The sequence below is a fragment of the Manis javanica genome, chromosome 7 (assembly GCF_040802235.1).
Source record: "Manis javanica isolate MJ-LG chromosome 7, MJ_LKY, whole genome shotgun sequence".
NCBI classification, from domain to species: Eukaryota; Metazoa; Chordata; class Mammalia; order Pholidota; family Manidae; genus Manis; species Manis javanica.
In genome coordinates, this window is record NC_133162.1 from 120,485,285 (window position 1) to 120,501,216 (window position 15,932).

Consider the following 15,932-nt stretch of genomic DNA (forward strand, 5'->3'; position numbering starts at 1 on the left):
TCCAACACTAAATAGCTTCTAGAAACCCAAGAGCTTCTTAACTGCCTCACTGCCTTTAGAAACCATATCTAGGCATCCACAGAATCTCATTAATTCTACCTTCTGAGCACCTTTCCTACTGCTATTGCCTTAACTGAAGTCCAAAGCAGTCAGTCCATCGTGTTTCTGTAACAGCTTTCTAATGCATGTCCTTGCCTCCAATCTCTCCCTTCTCCATTGTAGTCTCTGCGCTTTCTGCCAGAGACGTCCTTTAAAACACTGACACGGTAATGCAACTCCATGGATTAAAAATCTTCAATACCTCCCATTACCTGCCCCATTCGGTCATTACTACAAATTCGCATACAAGACCCTCGATGATCAGGTTACAGTCACCCCTTTCTCATACACTTCCTTAGCACACACCTCTCCTGTAGCATTCACCTCTGGATGGCAGTGCTCTCTTTCTATCCATGCCTTTGTCCTATACTTTTGTCTTATATCCTTATTAAATCCTATCTTCCTCTAATCCACATCTATGTCATCTCTATGCCATCAGCACATAATACAGGGCCTGGCACATGGAAGGTGTTCAGAAATACTCAGTGAATTAATGAACCAATGCTTTTGATGCCCTTGAACTCTTGAAGACACCAAACTTTCCTTTAGATCTTATTTTAGCCAGAGCATATACAATGCTCATGGGCTGGTAGGAAAACAATGTACAAATCTCTACCTAGACATAAATTTTAAAAAGTCTCTCTAATAATTGCATAAGATGAATTTGGAGGAGTAAAAATCATATACTTATGTGTATTATTTCCCTGTATCAGTATTTAATATATGAAAAGCAAATATAAGCAAGTTAGTATAGAATTGAATGTGATGAATTTGCCACAATAAGTGTCTGAGATTAAGCTTAAATTGTGTGTGTAGGTGTGTGTGTGCTCACGCACGCACGTGCTTATATAGTACTAGACTAGAACTTTTTGCATCGTGTCAAATTTATCCAAAAGCACAGTATTTCAAAGGCAGTTAAAGAAGTTTTAGAAAGGAAGGTAAAAAGCTAGATTGAAGAAAAAGAAACTGTTAGCATCCAAACTAAAAATAACTGTAGTTATTATTTTTAAATTAAATAGATAAAATAATCATTTCAAGAGGAAAAAAATATTGGCTCAGAAGAATTTTAAAGCGTATTTAATTGTTTTAAAGCCTCCCTCTATCTTTTGCCCCCTCTTTTGTGATACTCACATCGCTGATTTGCTTCGTGTTCTGTTTCGCCTGGACCATAACCGGAGAGTCCACGATGCTGGTAAATTTGAGGGTGTCGGGATGTTGCCTGTACTTCTTTTCATTCAGGGCATCACCTGCCTTTTTAACTTTTTCTGCATCCAGACTGCCGATAGGTATCCAGCCTATGCCTTTCATCCAGGTGTTGTAATCTTCCTTGTAGGCGTTCTACAGCAAAAGGAACAAGGAGAAGTGAGCTCCCCAGGCAGTGGCTTCTCGTAACAGGCTCCGACCTTAGGGGGTTGTCTTGTGAAGTAAATGGCACTTACATCACTCTGTAGGTGCATCATGTTTTTAGACAACTCCAGGTCCATGGCATCAGGGAGGTACGTGTAATGATGGAGTGAGTGCTTATAGTTGACATTGCTGGCAACATCCTGAGCTTTCTTAGCTGCCACAATGTTGAACATATCATGGGGTGTGTTGTGTTTCGTCTTTGTCTTCTCATAGTCTTTTTTATACTCGCGGTCTGATTGTATCTTGGCCACATTCATATAATGAACTAGTTTAGGATCATCTTGGAGACTTTGGAAGCCAACCATTTTCCCTTTGGCTTTTTCATAATCTTTTTTGTACTGAACCTATTGGAAACAAAGGTGGGAATATTTGTAAATGTAGTTACGAAGACTTCATTGAACAATGAGACCTCAATTTGAAGCAACTGAGCTTCCCAGAAATTTCTTCAACAACCAAACAATTAGATACTCATCAGTATATTCTTTGAAAGGTAGCCTGGTCAAATTACAATGTAATTTAGAGCCCATTTGATTCTTTGTAGGTGCTTCCGCCACTCAAGAGAGGTTGGATGGGGTGTTAGTATAATTCACATCAGTGATAAAGTAAAACTAGTTTTTTTCCATTTGCATACTGGGAGAGACAAATGCAAAGATAAATATTTCACAATTGCTACCAAATATATCACGTTGAAGAAACCCCAAAGTCTGGCTATCTCATTAGTGGTAGAATTGCAGCAATAGTGGTAATAGTGGAATTTCAGTGAGTCTTTGGCTATTCAAAGGGAGATCCAGAGGTGGTGGTGTGTAAACACTAATTGGCTTTGAATAATAAAGTGAGAACTGAATTTCCTTAGGGACACCTGGGAACACACTAGGAAACTGAAAAGCAGAGATGGGAAGGAAGTTTTCTGTACGAGATGCAGTGGGGGTGAATGTTGTAACCACAGTGTTGCTCATGTGAAACCTTCATAAGACTGTATATCAATGATACCCTAAAAAAATTTTTTTTTAAGATGCAGTGCTGATAGCTGGAAGAGAGTATCCACAGACAAAGGGGATCAGTGACAAATTCTGGTTGGTAGGGCTTTAAGGACACAGATGTTTATTATTCAATTGGAACTTATTTATATTGGTGCAATGTCAACTTCATTGCAAATAATCAGCGAAGCTGTGCTTGAGACTTGGGGGGAAGTCAAAAGGAAGGAGCTGTTCCATCTCTGGATCATGCAGACCAGAAAGAGAAGCGGCTCCAGGGGAGAAGAGACCATGTAAACTACAGCAAAACCATCACGTGCAAGAGGTGACTGAAAGACAGAAACCTCAGAATAGCTGCAGCAAACACAGGGAAGGGCATCCCACTTCTTATACTAAAACAGGTGGGTTCAGGTCAATTTTATCTAAATCTCAAAAAGCAAATCGACCTCCGTTCACAGCTAGGTTAAAGTTAACACAAGAAAAAAGCAAAAGTCCTTTTACTTGTATTTAATGCAACCTAATAACTGACTGTTAGGAGCTGTGAAACAGGCCAATTCATCTGTTTCTAGAACCAATAAAGAGAGAGAAGGGAAAGAGGGAATTCATATAAATCAGGCAAGTTTTGAGATAAAATTTTACCATCAGGAGGCTATTATGACTTAAATAGTAACTTATTTATTTCCACAAGCCAAATAACATGAATTTGTGTACACATATAGGTGAGATTTTTAAACCAGAGTGCTTGATTAGAACTTATTAGTAAAGGTTATACAAATCCTTACACCCAAGAAAATTCATTATCTGTTTAGGGAACTTGCCTTTCTATATAGTTTTGAACCCCGCTTCTAACTGGGGACAGCAGACACAGTGGCTCCTGGATGGCAGGCCCACCCTGCCGCACAGCCAACCCCCAGCTGCACTTACGTCACTCGCCGCCTGTCTGGCAGCTTTGGCAGCTTTGATGGGAATCGCGTCAGTTCTCAGGTCATATCCCTTCTTGGTCAGATCTTTCAAGTCAGCTTTGTACATATTCTGAAAGGAAAATGTCATTTGACTATATAACTCAACACATTTAGAACAGGCTTAACACGCAATCAGCAGCTGAGCCCACGCACATACCTCACTGATATTGTAGGCATTGACTTTAGCCTGAATGAACTGGGGCAGGTCCACTGGCAGGTTATATTTGTGAAGAATTTCCTCTCCTTTGGCTTTGTAGGCAATCTGAAAGTGAGAAAAAAAAGTGCATAAAGAAGCAAACAAATAAATGAAATACGGAAAAGGGTTTAATGGCACAGGAAAATAATTTCAGAGTGGATCACATTGCCCAGAGACACTTCTTATTAAAGATACTATGTGCCATGTCCATATTCATCTGCAAATGTCTGTAGGCATCCAAGGTCTCCTATGCAATGCACAGGCTCCTATCTTACTGCTGGTCCAGCCTTGGCAAAGGTCCCTGGGTAGGTGCAAGGATCTTCTGGACTTAGGCCCCCCTCGTGGAAGTTAGCCCCAGGAGGTGACCTGATGAGAACTGTTAACCTGCAAACACTTTCCTGAGCTTAAGAAAGGCTAATAGGATGGGATACACCATCCATCTGTATTACACTTTGTGGACACCTAAAGGGCCCTGAGGGTAGCTTTTACTATATATGATTTTTGTTTAACTCTGACTTATAAATATAAGTCCTCCATATGACGAAATCTTCTATACTCATTTTCCTGCTCTTTCCTAGAAATAGGCTTGTAACATTTCTTGTCATCAAGAGAAGCCCCTCTTACCTTCTCTTTGGAAAGCAGTGTCAAATGTCTGCAAGGACAGTCAGTGCAATATACATAACACCCTGAAGATACGAATTAGGTGTGCTCTGCTAGTGAAAGGCTAGGGAATTACACAGTTGCTCATGTAATTGACTCTCTTCATACTGCACAGTAACTACAGGTGATCAGTCTATTTGAAATGCAATGTGTTTATATTATTTAACATTTATTAAAATGCAGATGGGATTAACTTACGTCACTCCTCTGTGCCTGGTTAATTTTAGACTGTACTATAATTGGAGCATCTTCAATTGAGGTAAACTTGAGAGTGTCTGGATGTTGGCGATATTTTTTCTGTTTAGTGAATTAAAAAGAGAAAAGCATGGAAAAAAAGATGAAAGAGCATGGGGAACAGTCAATAATATTGTAATAACTTGGTATGGTGACAGATGGTAGCTACACTTACCATGGTGAGCATTTTGTAATGTATTTAAAAGCCAAATCACTCAGTTGTGTGCCTGAAACTATTATAATGTGATGTCAACTATACTTCAATGAAAAAAGAAATGGACAAATTTGTCACCAGCAAAAACAAATAAGAAAAAAAAATAAGAAGACAATAATATTACCTTCACTAAAGGCTAATATATAAAAATCCTTGAAATTTATTTTGAAAGGACAAAGATTTTTCCTGATTCTAAGATGTAAAAATACTAGATTCCTGGTTGTCTTGGGGAATAAGATGAATACAATTCAAATGCCAGTCCTTAAAAAATCAGTTTCATTTTGGATTGTTTGGGGCAGTACAGACCACACAATTTTCAGAAGCCAGATTTTATTCTCTAATTTCTTGCTTCTGACGTGAAAAAGGGCACTCTCAGCTGAGCAGAATCTAGAGATATCACAAAGTTTTCTAAAGGATTTCCTGGAAAGCATGCAAGGGAATTTGGGGTGTCTTTACACGACACTAACAAGTTCTCAGGGATACCTTTCTCCCTGTCACTCCATCAGCAACCCAAGTAAAGAAGCTCTCCATGGCGGGAGGAGGAAGTGAGGAATTAGGGCAAAAGCTACGGATTGTTAATAAGAGGAAGAGGACTTGTGCTCTGCAAACCTTGCTGTGGTTAGCACATAGGCCGTCACTAGAGGCAGGAGAGAGGACACTGAAAGGTGGTCCGATCGGGGGCTGGCAACTCCTAGCTGCCCTTATTTCTCTATGTTCTCCACTTATTCTCCCAGTCCTCTTCCTTTATGCGTTTTACACCCCCTTCCTTCTCTGCACATAAGAACATTGCTCTTTCAGCTTCAGACTTCTGAAAACCACCAACCCTGAGGAGCTTTTTCTGAAAAATCTGAGTATATAAAATGGTTTTCAGAAAAGCGAACAAAACAAGAACAACAGAAACTTGGGAATGATGACAGCCCTCACTCAGCACCTCTGCCCCTTCTTTACACAGGCTCATCTCCTTGATGACGGCTTCACCTGACAGCAGTGGCAATGTTCTGCTGTTAGCAGAGAAGGGACAGATAACCTGGCTGCTTTAAGAGCGCAAGATCGTCATTGTTTTTTCTTAGACTAAATAACAAAGTATATACTATTCCAAAATTACCAAGAATATGACACTTTACTTTTTTAAACATTTTTCTTTTATACTTTATTATTTTTTTCTTAATTTAAATTGAAGTATAGTTGATATACAACCTTATATTAGTTTCAAATTTACAACACAGTGGTTTACCAGTTACTCACATTATTAAATCCTCACCCCAACTAGTGTTGCTGTCAACATAGAAAGATGTTACAGAATCAGGGTATATTAATTTAAAGAAAACCTTTATAATGTTCATTATATGCATTATTCAAACCACCAAAAATCAGAAGAAAAATCCACATGTCCACTGGGCAATCAAAATGAGATGTAGCCCTACAAAGAAATACTACCAATAATAAAAGGGAATGAATTGCATACCCATGTAGAACTATGGATGAATGTTTCTACCTTGGCTAACAAATTCAAATTCAAAAATACAATGCTAAGTGAAAGAATGAATCCTCACCTGAGATAAATTTCTAGAAAAGCAAAACTATAGAGACAGAAAGCAGAACAGTGGTTGCCCCATTCAAAGATGGAAGCAGGAATTTTTCAAGGAAATTTTTTGGGATACTAACAGCATTTTAAAATTCAATTGTGGTTATGGCTATACAACTATGTGAATTTACTAAAACTTGTCCAGGTGTAAATGTAAAATAAGTGAATTTTATGGCATGGAAAATTTACCTTGATGAAGTTGTTAAAAATATTTTTATCATGAATGGTTAATGAAAATAATTTTGGTGATGTAAAGGGGGTATGCTTATCTACCTGGATAATTCATGCACATGGTGAGTTTTTTTCTTCAGCAACAAGAACTAGAGAGGGAAGCAGGAAAGAAGGCACTTCCCTTGGTTTGAGGGGTTTTAACATGACACCTTCCCAAATCTCTCAGTGACTCGTAAGATGGCCTTACCTCATTCAGGATGTCTGAGGCTCGCTTTGCCTTTTCCATTTCTAAGGACCCAAAAGGCACCCAGCCACAACCTTTCATCCAGCTGTTGTAGTCAGCTTTGTATTCAACCTAAAGCCAAGAGAAAGGGTATGTTTCTCTGTTCAGCATCATCCTTATTAGTCAAATCATTAACATTTCATCTACAACAGTGTTTTTTAAGATTTCTGGCCAGCTTCCTTACTCCGTACATGAAGGTTATCTTAAACATTTCCTAGGTAGGAGATTTTAGCAGCCTTTAGGTTTTTGCTGTTCTTCTAGTTGGCTTATGTTCCATTTCATTCTTATGTCCAACTGAATGGAAGTATGTGGAACTCTAATTCCAATCAGAACAAATTCTACATTCAAAGCTGTATTTCAAAGAATAAATGAAATTGTTATATTTAGATAATTCAATATGAGATGTTTGTTTCCTGAAACTCTGTATTATGTTTCTGTGGTCAAATTAGGACTGAAGGCCATGTTGAAGGTGGATAATTTTGCTCATTTTCTGAGTAGATAAAACTTGATAGTAGTGATTTGTACTAAGTGTTTGCACACATTGCAAACTTATATAATGGTCAGCTTAGGAGTGTTTCTACATTGGCTAACAATGCACTTTAAAATAGTTGCACTTGTTTATTTTCCTACAGAGAGCTGTTATCATTTGGAATTGGTCCAATTTTGGGTACAGGTACTTGATGCTATTATATATAATAATAATAAATTACTCTTGTTTCTGGCCATGGGTGGTACCTAAAACCTACTTTAGATATAAATTTCAAATCATTGTTCTCCGTATACGTCTTTTAATTGGAATGAAAAATGAGGTAACCGTTTGATTCTAGCTTTTGAGAGGTTTACAATCTATTTGGGAGGAAGAAACATAGCAAAAGTAAATAAGATAACATATAAAAGACAGTTGTTAGTGTTGGGAATATAAAATTATGTAGCTGCTACGGAAAATAGTCTGGTGGTTCTTCAAACACTTAAAAGAATGATCACTTTATCTAGCAATTCCACTTCTGAGTATATACTCAGGAGAACTGAAAGCAGGGTCTCAAAGATGTTTATTAGAGATACGGTGTCTCAATGTGATAAATACATACAATGGAATACTATTCAGACTCAAAAAGGAAGGAAATCTTGATACATGCTACAACATGGATGAACGCCAAGGATGCTACACTAAATGAAATAAGCCAATAACAAAAAGACAAATACTGTCTGATTCCACATATTTGAGGTCTCCAGAGTAGTCCACTCAGAAACAGAAAGTAGAAGGGTGGTTGCCAAGAGCTGAAGAGAGGTGGGTAAATGAGAAGTTGTTTAACAGAAACAGAGTTCCAATTTTGCAAGATGAAAAAGTTCTGGAGATTGGTTGCACAACAAGGTGAATATACTAATTGCTACTAAACCATTTAAAAATGGTAAAGATGGGAAATTCTTTATGTGTATTTTATCACGTTAAAAATTACAGAATTGTTAGGATAAAGTGTTTAATTGTGTAGCTCAAATGAGATTACCTAAAGAAGTTTTGATCTGCAGGGGAATAAAAACAGTGACTATTATAAAATATCATAAGATGACATTGATCAAATGATATATCATTTGGTGCTGTAAAATGATATATTTTAAGATAGCAATCTATGTAAAAAGTTAATGATAATGATGAATCTCATCATTATGTGAATGTTTATAGAGTTTTTACCAAAGCCTGGCACCATGCTAAGTATTTTGCATGCATTTAAATTCTCAAACAATTATTTTATTTTATTCAAATTTTGTAAGGAAGACTCTAAACTCAGCAAGGTTGATAGCTTTCCCAAAAGGATATAGTGATGGGATGCATGCTAGACCCAGGCCTCTTCACCTCTGAAAGACATGCTCTTATAAAACCACACGGGTCGTGTTTCTATTACGTACTTGCTACATAAAGAAGACAACACAGACGCCTCTGAGAATTGCCAAAACCATCACTCAACTTAAAAATCCTTTTCAGTTTCCACCTCAAAATAGAGGGAACGGAAAAAACTCTGATTACTCACATCACTCTGCAGTGCGTAAGCCTTCTTGGCGAGGTCCACGTTGATGCTATCAGGCGGGTAGCTGTAATTGTGTAAGAGGTGCTTATAATCCACATCACTGGCAATTGCCTGAGATTTCTTAGCTTGAGTGACTTGGAGCATATCAAGAGGTGCTGTGTAGATAGTTTTCGACTTTTCATAGTCTTTGCGATATTCACGCTGTGAACAGGAAATGCTCATATATTACCACAAATAATCGATGGATTTCCAGAAAAGCACAGAGATCCCTTGTAAATGATAAATTTGAGTTAGAGACACAGATCTGAACATCTGAATAGCTATTTTCTCCTAAAATTTGTTCATATGTTAAACATCATTGAAACCCCGCACGCCCTCCCCAAAAAAAGGACAGATATTCTCAAATCTCTTTGTAAATCAAAGAGCAACTGTCAGACATTAGGAATGGTTCACAGCCCCTGCTTCAGCCAGGTAATTATTTTATTTTAAAACGGGTTTTCAAGAAATACTAGCAAGCATTATTTCTACTAAGGTAATCTAACCTTTGAAGAATTTTCCAGCAAAGAAGCATTTTTTTAATTGAAAAAAATCACTTGACAATCATCTCATACTTCGGATTTTATAAACTGACTACTTCATACACAAAGCTGCACCCTTGACTTCTTGGCTTCTCTAAGTGGATAGCACTGATTTTTCAACTTGACTATTCTACTTATGACTGAGAATCCCAAAGGTTTTTTCATACCACATTTAATTTTGGTAACAATTTGAAAGATACTTCAGGTCACAGCAGTTACAAGAACCCAAAGGAGAAAAGACTGTGAAACTGAGCCATTAAAGTAACCTTGGCCTTTATTACAATGTTCTCATAAACCAAATCTTCTGACTGGGCCTCAGAAGGCCCTTTCATTGGCTGGTTTTCTGGAATGGTTAGACAGGGTGCTAATTAGGTCAAAGTCCCAGCTTCATCAGGTCCGACAGACAGAAAAACTCTGATCCAGTGCCTTTAGGAAAATTCTAAACCCATTGTATCCCCCATAATCACAAAAGCATTAAGACAGTGACCCAAGCTAGCAAGCACAGGATGTGCCTTATAAACCTTCTATAGAAATTCCTTTTGCAAATGATCTGATCTCTTAGCTTTTTGGGGAAAGGTGTTCTTCTTTTTTTTTTTTTTTGGTGGATAGTCACTTTCACTGAATAAACTTATCCCTTCATTGCAAAATCTAGACTCTGGTTTATGAATGTAAAATATGGAAACTTTCTGATGGTATGCAATAAGACTGAAAAAAAAGTTTGTCTTCATTGAAATAAGCTGATAGAGCAATGTTACAACAGCTGTTGGTGTAAGGAAGTATTTTTGACTAAATTGTTTTGACTCTTGTTCATGTTCATACCAGTTCACACTTACCTACACATATAAAATGTTGTCAGAGATCCAAATGGCTTTAAAAGATTCTTTGTAAAAGCTATGCATACTCTTTATCTGCAGCTTAGCATTTAGTCTGGATATTATGAGAATGACACATTACTATCTCTTTTGGTTGCCAACGTCAATTATCTAACAAGTATTTATGGAACACTTATTATGTGCCTAATGTTCTAATGGGCTCTGTGATAAGATGAAAAACAAAATGTAAAGACGCAAGTGCTGTTAACAGAGAGCTATGTAACCTTTTGAGTTGAGAAGGGATAAGGATTAATGAAACAGTAGGATATGTGTAGCACTGTATATTGACATAATTCACTGTGAAGTTACTAGACAAAATTACTGAATAGGAGGCTTGAAAGTGCTGTATGATTATATAGTAAATGCAAAATGTTTAAGTAGGTATATATAGAGAACACTAAATGAATACATGGTTAAAATAATACAGACCTTTCTTTAATCATGAAAAGCTAATATGTTGAACATAAACATTGAACATTCTCACCACTCTTGAGGGATTCTCTAAGCATTTCTTAAACAGAGTGTATACCGCAATTTGTAATAGTTGATGTTTTCTTATCTATGGTAAAAGTGTTACCCAAAGGTGACAGATAGTACATATATAAATGTTAGGGATTCCGTAAGTTCCCTGAAATTCAGGTAAGAGGCATGAGAAAAAGCTCATTTATCTAGATGGATGGTCAAAATCTTTGATGAGATTCTCAGAGGGGCCAATAATCAATAGAACATTTTTTCTTGGACCTATGCCATACCACTTACTGAAGTCAATAAAGAACAGTGATAGCTATACTAAGATTTTCACCTGTGACTCATGATTTTCCTTCAAGATAAAAGACACTTTTAAAACCATAATTTTAAAAGTTAGTTTTCAATTAGAAGAAAATTTGAAAATAGCTATGATGTTCTCCAAGAATTTTTGAGAATTATAATTGAAAGACCCTCAAATATTAACACATACATTTTTCAAAGTGAAATGGACATCAAGTAAAAATCACCAATTTCCCTACTCAAACATTGAGAATTGAAAGAATATGGGAATCTGTTTACTTCTTAATTTCTCCACAGCAATCTGTTGTGCACCACAGTGAGCCCATGTATCAGCAACCCTTTTACATGCTACTGCCCTTGGGCACATTAACCGGGACATCATCTTGAAAAGAAGACAGATTTACAGAGGCACTCACATCGCTCTGGTTTCTGGCTGTCTTCAAAGAGTGCAGCATCTTGGGATCGTCATTAATGCTGAGGGCTCCGATCATTTTCCCTTTGCTTTTCTCGTAGTCTTTCTTGTACATCACCTGCAAAGACACCACACGTGCCAGATCCCACCCAACAGGAAACATCCCAGAGGCCCCTGCCAGGTGCCCGGGCCACACTCACATCGCTAGCGATCCTGCTGTTGGCTTTGGCTGCCAGCAGGGGAATGGCGTCCACTTTGATGTTGAACTTCTTGGGCTTGTCCTTCTCCCAGTCTTGCTTATAAACATTCTGGATGGAAAATTTCAGCAAGGAGTTATAAGAACAACATCTAACATAGAATCATCCAGTAAAAATTTTAAAACAGATTGAAAAAACATTTTATTGATTCATTTCCCCTAAATATTGTACTTACCAATGGTAAAATAACTGTTCATTTAATTATCATCCAGCTTCTTCCCCCACACTAAGTAAGTATGACACAGTCTTTCTAATATTCTATAGACATCAGGATAGCACAGTACAAAGGACAATACAAAATGACAGCCACTTGGAGAAGGTGAAGTGTAACATTTACATGAGACACCTTGCAAAATTATAGGGATTAGCAGAGAGGTAATTGAGACAATGGCTCTAAAGGTAACAGAGAGTATGGAATCTTATAGCTAAGAGTCTTAAGGCCTTAAAAGCTCCATTATACTCTCTGACATACTTAATAACTGTTTTTTGGCATAACTCTTAATCTGGTCTTTTAAAAATACCCATAACATCTCCCTCTGCATGCACACAGAAAGGCTTTGGTACTTACATCACTCAGGTTATAAGCGTTGACTCTGTGTTGGATAAATTGTGGAGCATCTGCTGGAACATTGCATTTGAACTTCTCACCTTCATGTTTTGCTTTGTAATTCAGCTGAAAAAGAAAAGTAGAAGACATCCAAACAGCTCAGGGTCAGAACTTCCTTGAATTTATGTAGGAGAGTATATAGCTGAGTTATTGCCACCCCTTTTACAAAAACGCCTCAGAGATAGTTGATTCAGACAAAGTACAGCCCAGAGCCCAGAATCTCACTCCCCCTTTCAGCATCTGGTGTTAACCAAACTTTGGGGCCTCATTTTGGAAATGCTTCACAGTGTATGTATGGGAAACTCATAGTCTGATCTAATCATGTAGGCTGTGCCTCGAGAACATGAACAGTCAAAAGTATGAAATTCTGTCATCAGAGCAGTAACGAAAACAATGATAATTAAGAATACATTGCCACCACAATTAAAAAGATATGCAAATTCTTTTTATATCTTTTTGTGCTATATCTGCACACAGCACCATACTATTCTGCAGCTTGCCACACTCAAGTAGGTCAGTGACCTTGGTGTTTACACATTCTTTGTTGAGGCACAAAATATTAATATGCCAAGCAAGGTTGTATATGAACTAACATGAATCCTGGGTTATACTGATAACAATGCCTTCTTTACCTATAACACATAAGCCAATTTGTGTTACTACAACATGTTTTATAGTAGGACTAAGGGTATATTTTGTTTTCTTGTCTTGAGAAGGATATGCTACTGTGAGTCATGTTAGCTCTTTGCTCCTCCGAGAGCCGCCTACAGATCAGAGCAGTAGCGTCACTTAGGAGCCCATCAGAGTCAGAATACAGGGTCCTGACAGACCTGCTGAATTAGAATCTGGATTTCAACAGGGGCACTGGGTGATCCACATGACCGTGAATGTTTGGGAAGCACTGCTGCTCTTCCCTGGTCTCGGCACAGCTGGACCATTCTCCTTCAGATCTTCCTTGACCACCCACTCTAAGGTGCCCACCCAGTCACTCTCATGACACCCTATTTTAATTCCGATCATCTCCCTACAGTGCACTTCCTACCACTGCCTGATGTCCTTCTTGCTTCTTTGCTCTTTGTCTTTTTGTAAAGTCTTTGTTGGCAAACTCAAGAAAGGGAAAATGCTCATCTTATCACCTACCCAAGTGGATGCTTCTGTTGGTGGTGTCTATTTAAGTTGTCAAATGTTTTAGTGTGCATTATTTTGGCATGTAGAGACCCTAATGGGCAAAGTCCCACAAAAAGTTGGTGCTTCATTTAAGAAATATTAGCTATTTTTGTCATTGCATATCACCATTTGTTCTGAGGATACAATTCCCTCTAGTGGCTTCATTTGCACTTTATTAAACAAATATTTAAAAAATGACACTGTTGGGATGATAGATGAGCCCATTTAATGCCTATGTTTCAAATGAGCAAAGTATTCTAGGCCACCCAGTCTTACATAAGTCAAGGCACTTACATCGCTGAGCTGTTTCGTGTTCCTCTGTGCTTGCAACAGTACAGGTGTATCGGTGACAGGAGTGAATTTGGTCTTGTCTGGATGAACTTTGTAGGTATGCTAGGAGAGAGAATACAGGAAAGATATCAGGTAGTGAAAAGACAACCTTAGTGGATAAAATGAAATGATATTCATAATACATGTATTCATAATTCATAATACATAATTCATAATACATGTATATTCTTGTACCTAACACATAAAATTTTTCAGTACAAAATGAAGTTCCCTTATTACCTGAAAACTTGATTGATAGCTCTCCCTTCCTCTCTCTCCAACTCTCTCTCCTTAGGTTGCCTCTAAAACGGTCTCCCAGCTGCCAACCAGCAAGGACATCAAACTTCCATCTGCTGACGCTCTCCAAAGGCTCTCCTCTCCGTGGGACTTGGTATTCAGTCTAAACTGTATCTTGGCTTACGAGCCCCACCCTAGGGTATCGACTCCTCCTTCATCTCCTACCATTTCCTCTCATACTACTGTGCCCCTCTCCAGTATGCTTCAGACACCTCACCCTTTCAATGCTCTAAGTGCCAGCTAGTTATTACCTGGGTTCTCCTTCCTGCTGCCCTGACTTTGATCCTGACATGGCTGCACATGCTGGCCTTAGCCCTTCTTTGACCATCTAATCTACAGCGCCCTTCCAGTGTCTCTGTCCCACGGTATCCTATTTGCTTCCGTAGCATCATTCGACATTAGTTGTCTTAACATTGCTGAGATATTTCTTGTTTCTGTGCTCTTTGCTTATTGTCTGTCCCTCCCTCCACACTCCCCAAGGGGCACACCACCTTGTGCCCTCTTCTTTCCCAGCACCGAGGACAGTGTCTGGGACAACTACCCCTCATGTAATTTGTTGAGTGAATGAATGAACACCTCTCTCTCAGTTGTTTGTGTTCTCCCTTTCCCCTGAAGCCATGTTTATAAATGAACATGACCTGGTGGAAGTAAAGATTCATTAAACCTGAAACTATCTGGTCACAAATAGGCTTCTTCACAGTAATTTTTGCATCTCCCAATTCCACCCAAAAGCCACAATTTTAAATGTAATACATCTTGTTAACCATTAGATGGGGGATTGTAAGCTCTGCTAAATTTACCACTAGATGGCACCAGAATCCCAAACCCAGTTCCAAGAATTCAGGGCCCATGACTTACATCTTTACACTGGTCCAGCTTCTTGATTGCTTCATATTCCTGTGTTATTGTCTGAGGGAAATAGCATTTCCCTTTATCTTCTTCATATTCTGCTTTGTAATTTTTCTATAATGAGGGAGAACAAAAATAGATCGTGATTGGTGTTGTCCCCAAACAATGTCACAGAGAAGCCTGAACAACAGTCTTCAAACTTACGTCATTGTTTTGAGCTGAAACTCTCATGCAGTGTGCTTGATATGGGTCCTCTGGGCTGCCTACATAATGTCCCAGCATATTCTGTACATACCAATCTTTATACCTAGCCTGAAAAAGAAGATGTATGTAACTCACATTGACAGTCATTTGTCAAGCAGCAGCAAGCCCTCAAACCCAGAGGAACCGTGGCTTTTCGAACCTCACTAAAGTTCTTCAGCTCAGTATCCAGCTGGTACTTAGGGGTCTCGCAGTAATTCATGCTCTTTGCCTTTGTCTTCTCATAGTTTTCCTTGTATAATCTCTGTCAGGGGAAAAAGAAAATCAAAACAATAAGGGACAAATACATGTGATGGTATAAAAGCCATTCACATCATTGCTATACTTTAATCAAAAAAATTTCCTTTCTTACCATTTATTTTCTACAAAGCAAAGCAACAGATGGACATGGCAGAAGCTCATGTCTTGTATCCTGCAGTCTGCTAATAACCACAGGTATGTTTACATTATTTCTCCTAATGTGGCACAGCAGAATAAATCAGCATACCAAATGCTTAAGGTTCTCGTCTTAAAGTAATTCTTCTCATGCAAATGTGTTTGAAGGAAAATGAAAATTGTTAACAGTTCATGATGACTGAGGTAAAGGTATATAAGGTGGAGCTCAGACACTCAGGTGCACATAGTCCTAGAAAAGCGTTCAGCTCAGCACGTGAGGAGTGCACAGTTACAACAGCTCTGGAAGCTGGCTTTATATCATGAAGACCTAATAGTTTACTTTAGAGCAA

At 38.3% G+C, this 15,932-nt stretch overlaps 1 protein-coding gene across 30 annotated transcripts in view; it reads right to left on the reverse strand.

Moving 5' to 3' along the window:
* NEB (nebulin) overlaps positions 1-15,932 on the reverse strand; it is a 199,472-nt gene that overhangs the window by 147,849 nt on the left and 35,691 nt on the right. For all 30 annotated transcript variants that reach the window (XM_073241429.1, XM_073241446.1, XM_073241444.1 and 27 more), the window contains 14 exons: positions 15,350-15,451; positions 15,151-15,258; positions 14,956-15,060; positions 13,765-13,863; positions 12,265-12,369; positions 11,640-11,747; positions 11,444-11,557; positions 8,813-9,010; positions 6,750-6,857; positions 4,497-4,595; positions 3,600-3,704; positions 3,405-3,512; positions 1,539-1,850; positions 1,231-1,437 (listed from right to left, as the gene is read on the reverse strand). In XM_073241429.1, the coding sequence (XP_073097530.1) occupies positions 1,231-1,437; positions 1,539-1,850; positions 3,405-3,512; positions 3,600-3,704; positions 4,497-4,595; positions 6,750-6,857; positions 8,813-9,010; positions 11,444-11,557; positions 11,640-11,747; positions 12,265-12,369; positions 13,765-13,863; positions 14,956-15,060; positions 15,151-15,258; positions 15,350-15,451 (1,878 nt within the window). The remainder of the gene's footprint in view (positions 1-1,230; positions 1,438-1,538; positions 1,851-3,404; positions 3,513-3,599; positions 3,705-4,496; positions 4,596-6,749; positions 6,858-8,812; positions 9,011-11,443; positions 11,558-11,639; positions 11,748-12,264; positions 12,370-13,764; positions 13,864-14,955; positions 15,061-15,150; positions 15,259-15,349; positions 15,452-15,932) is intronic.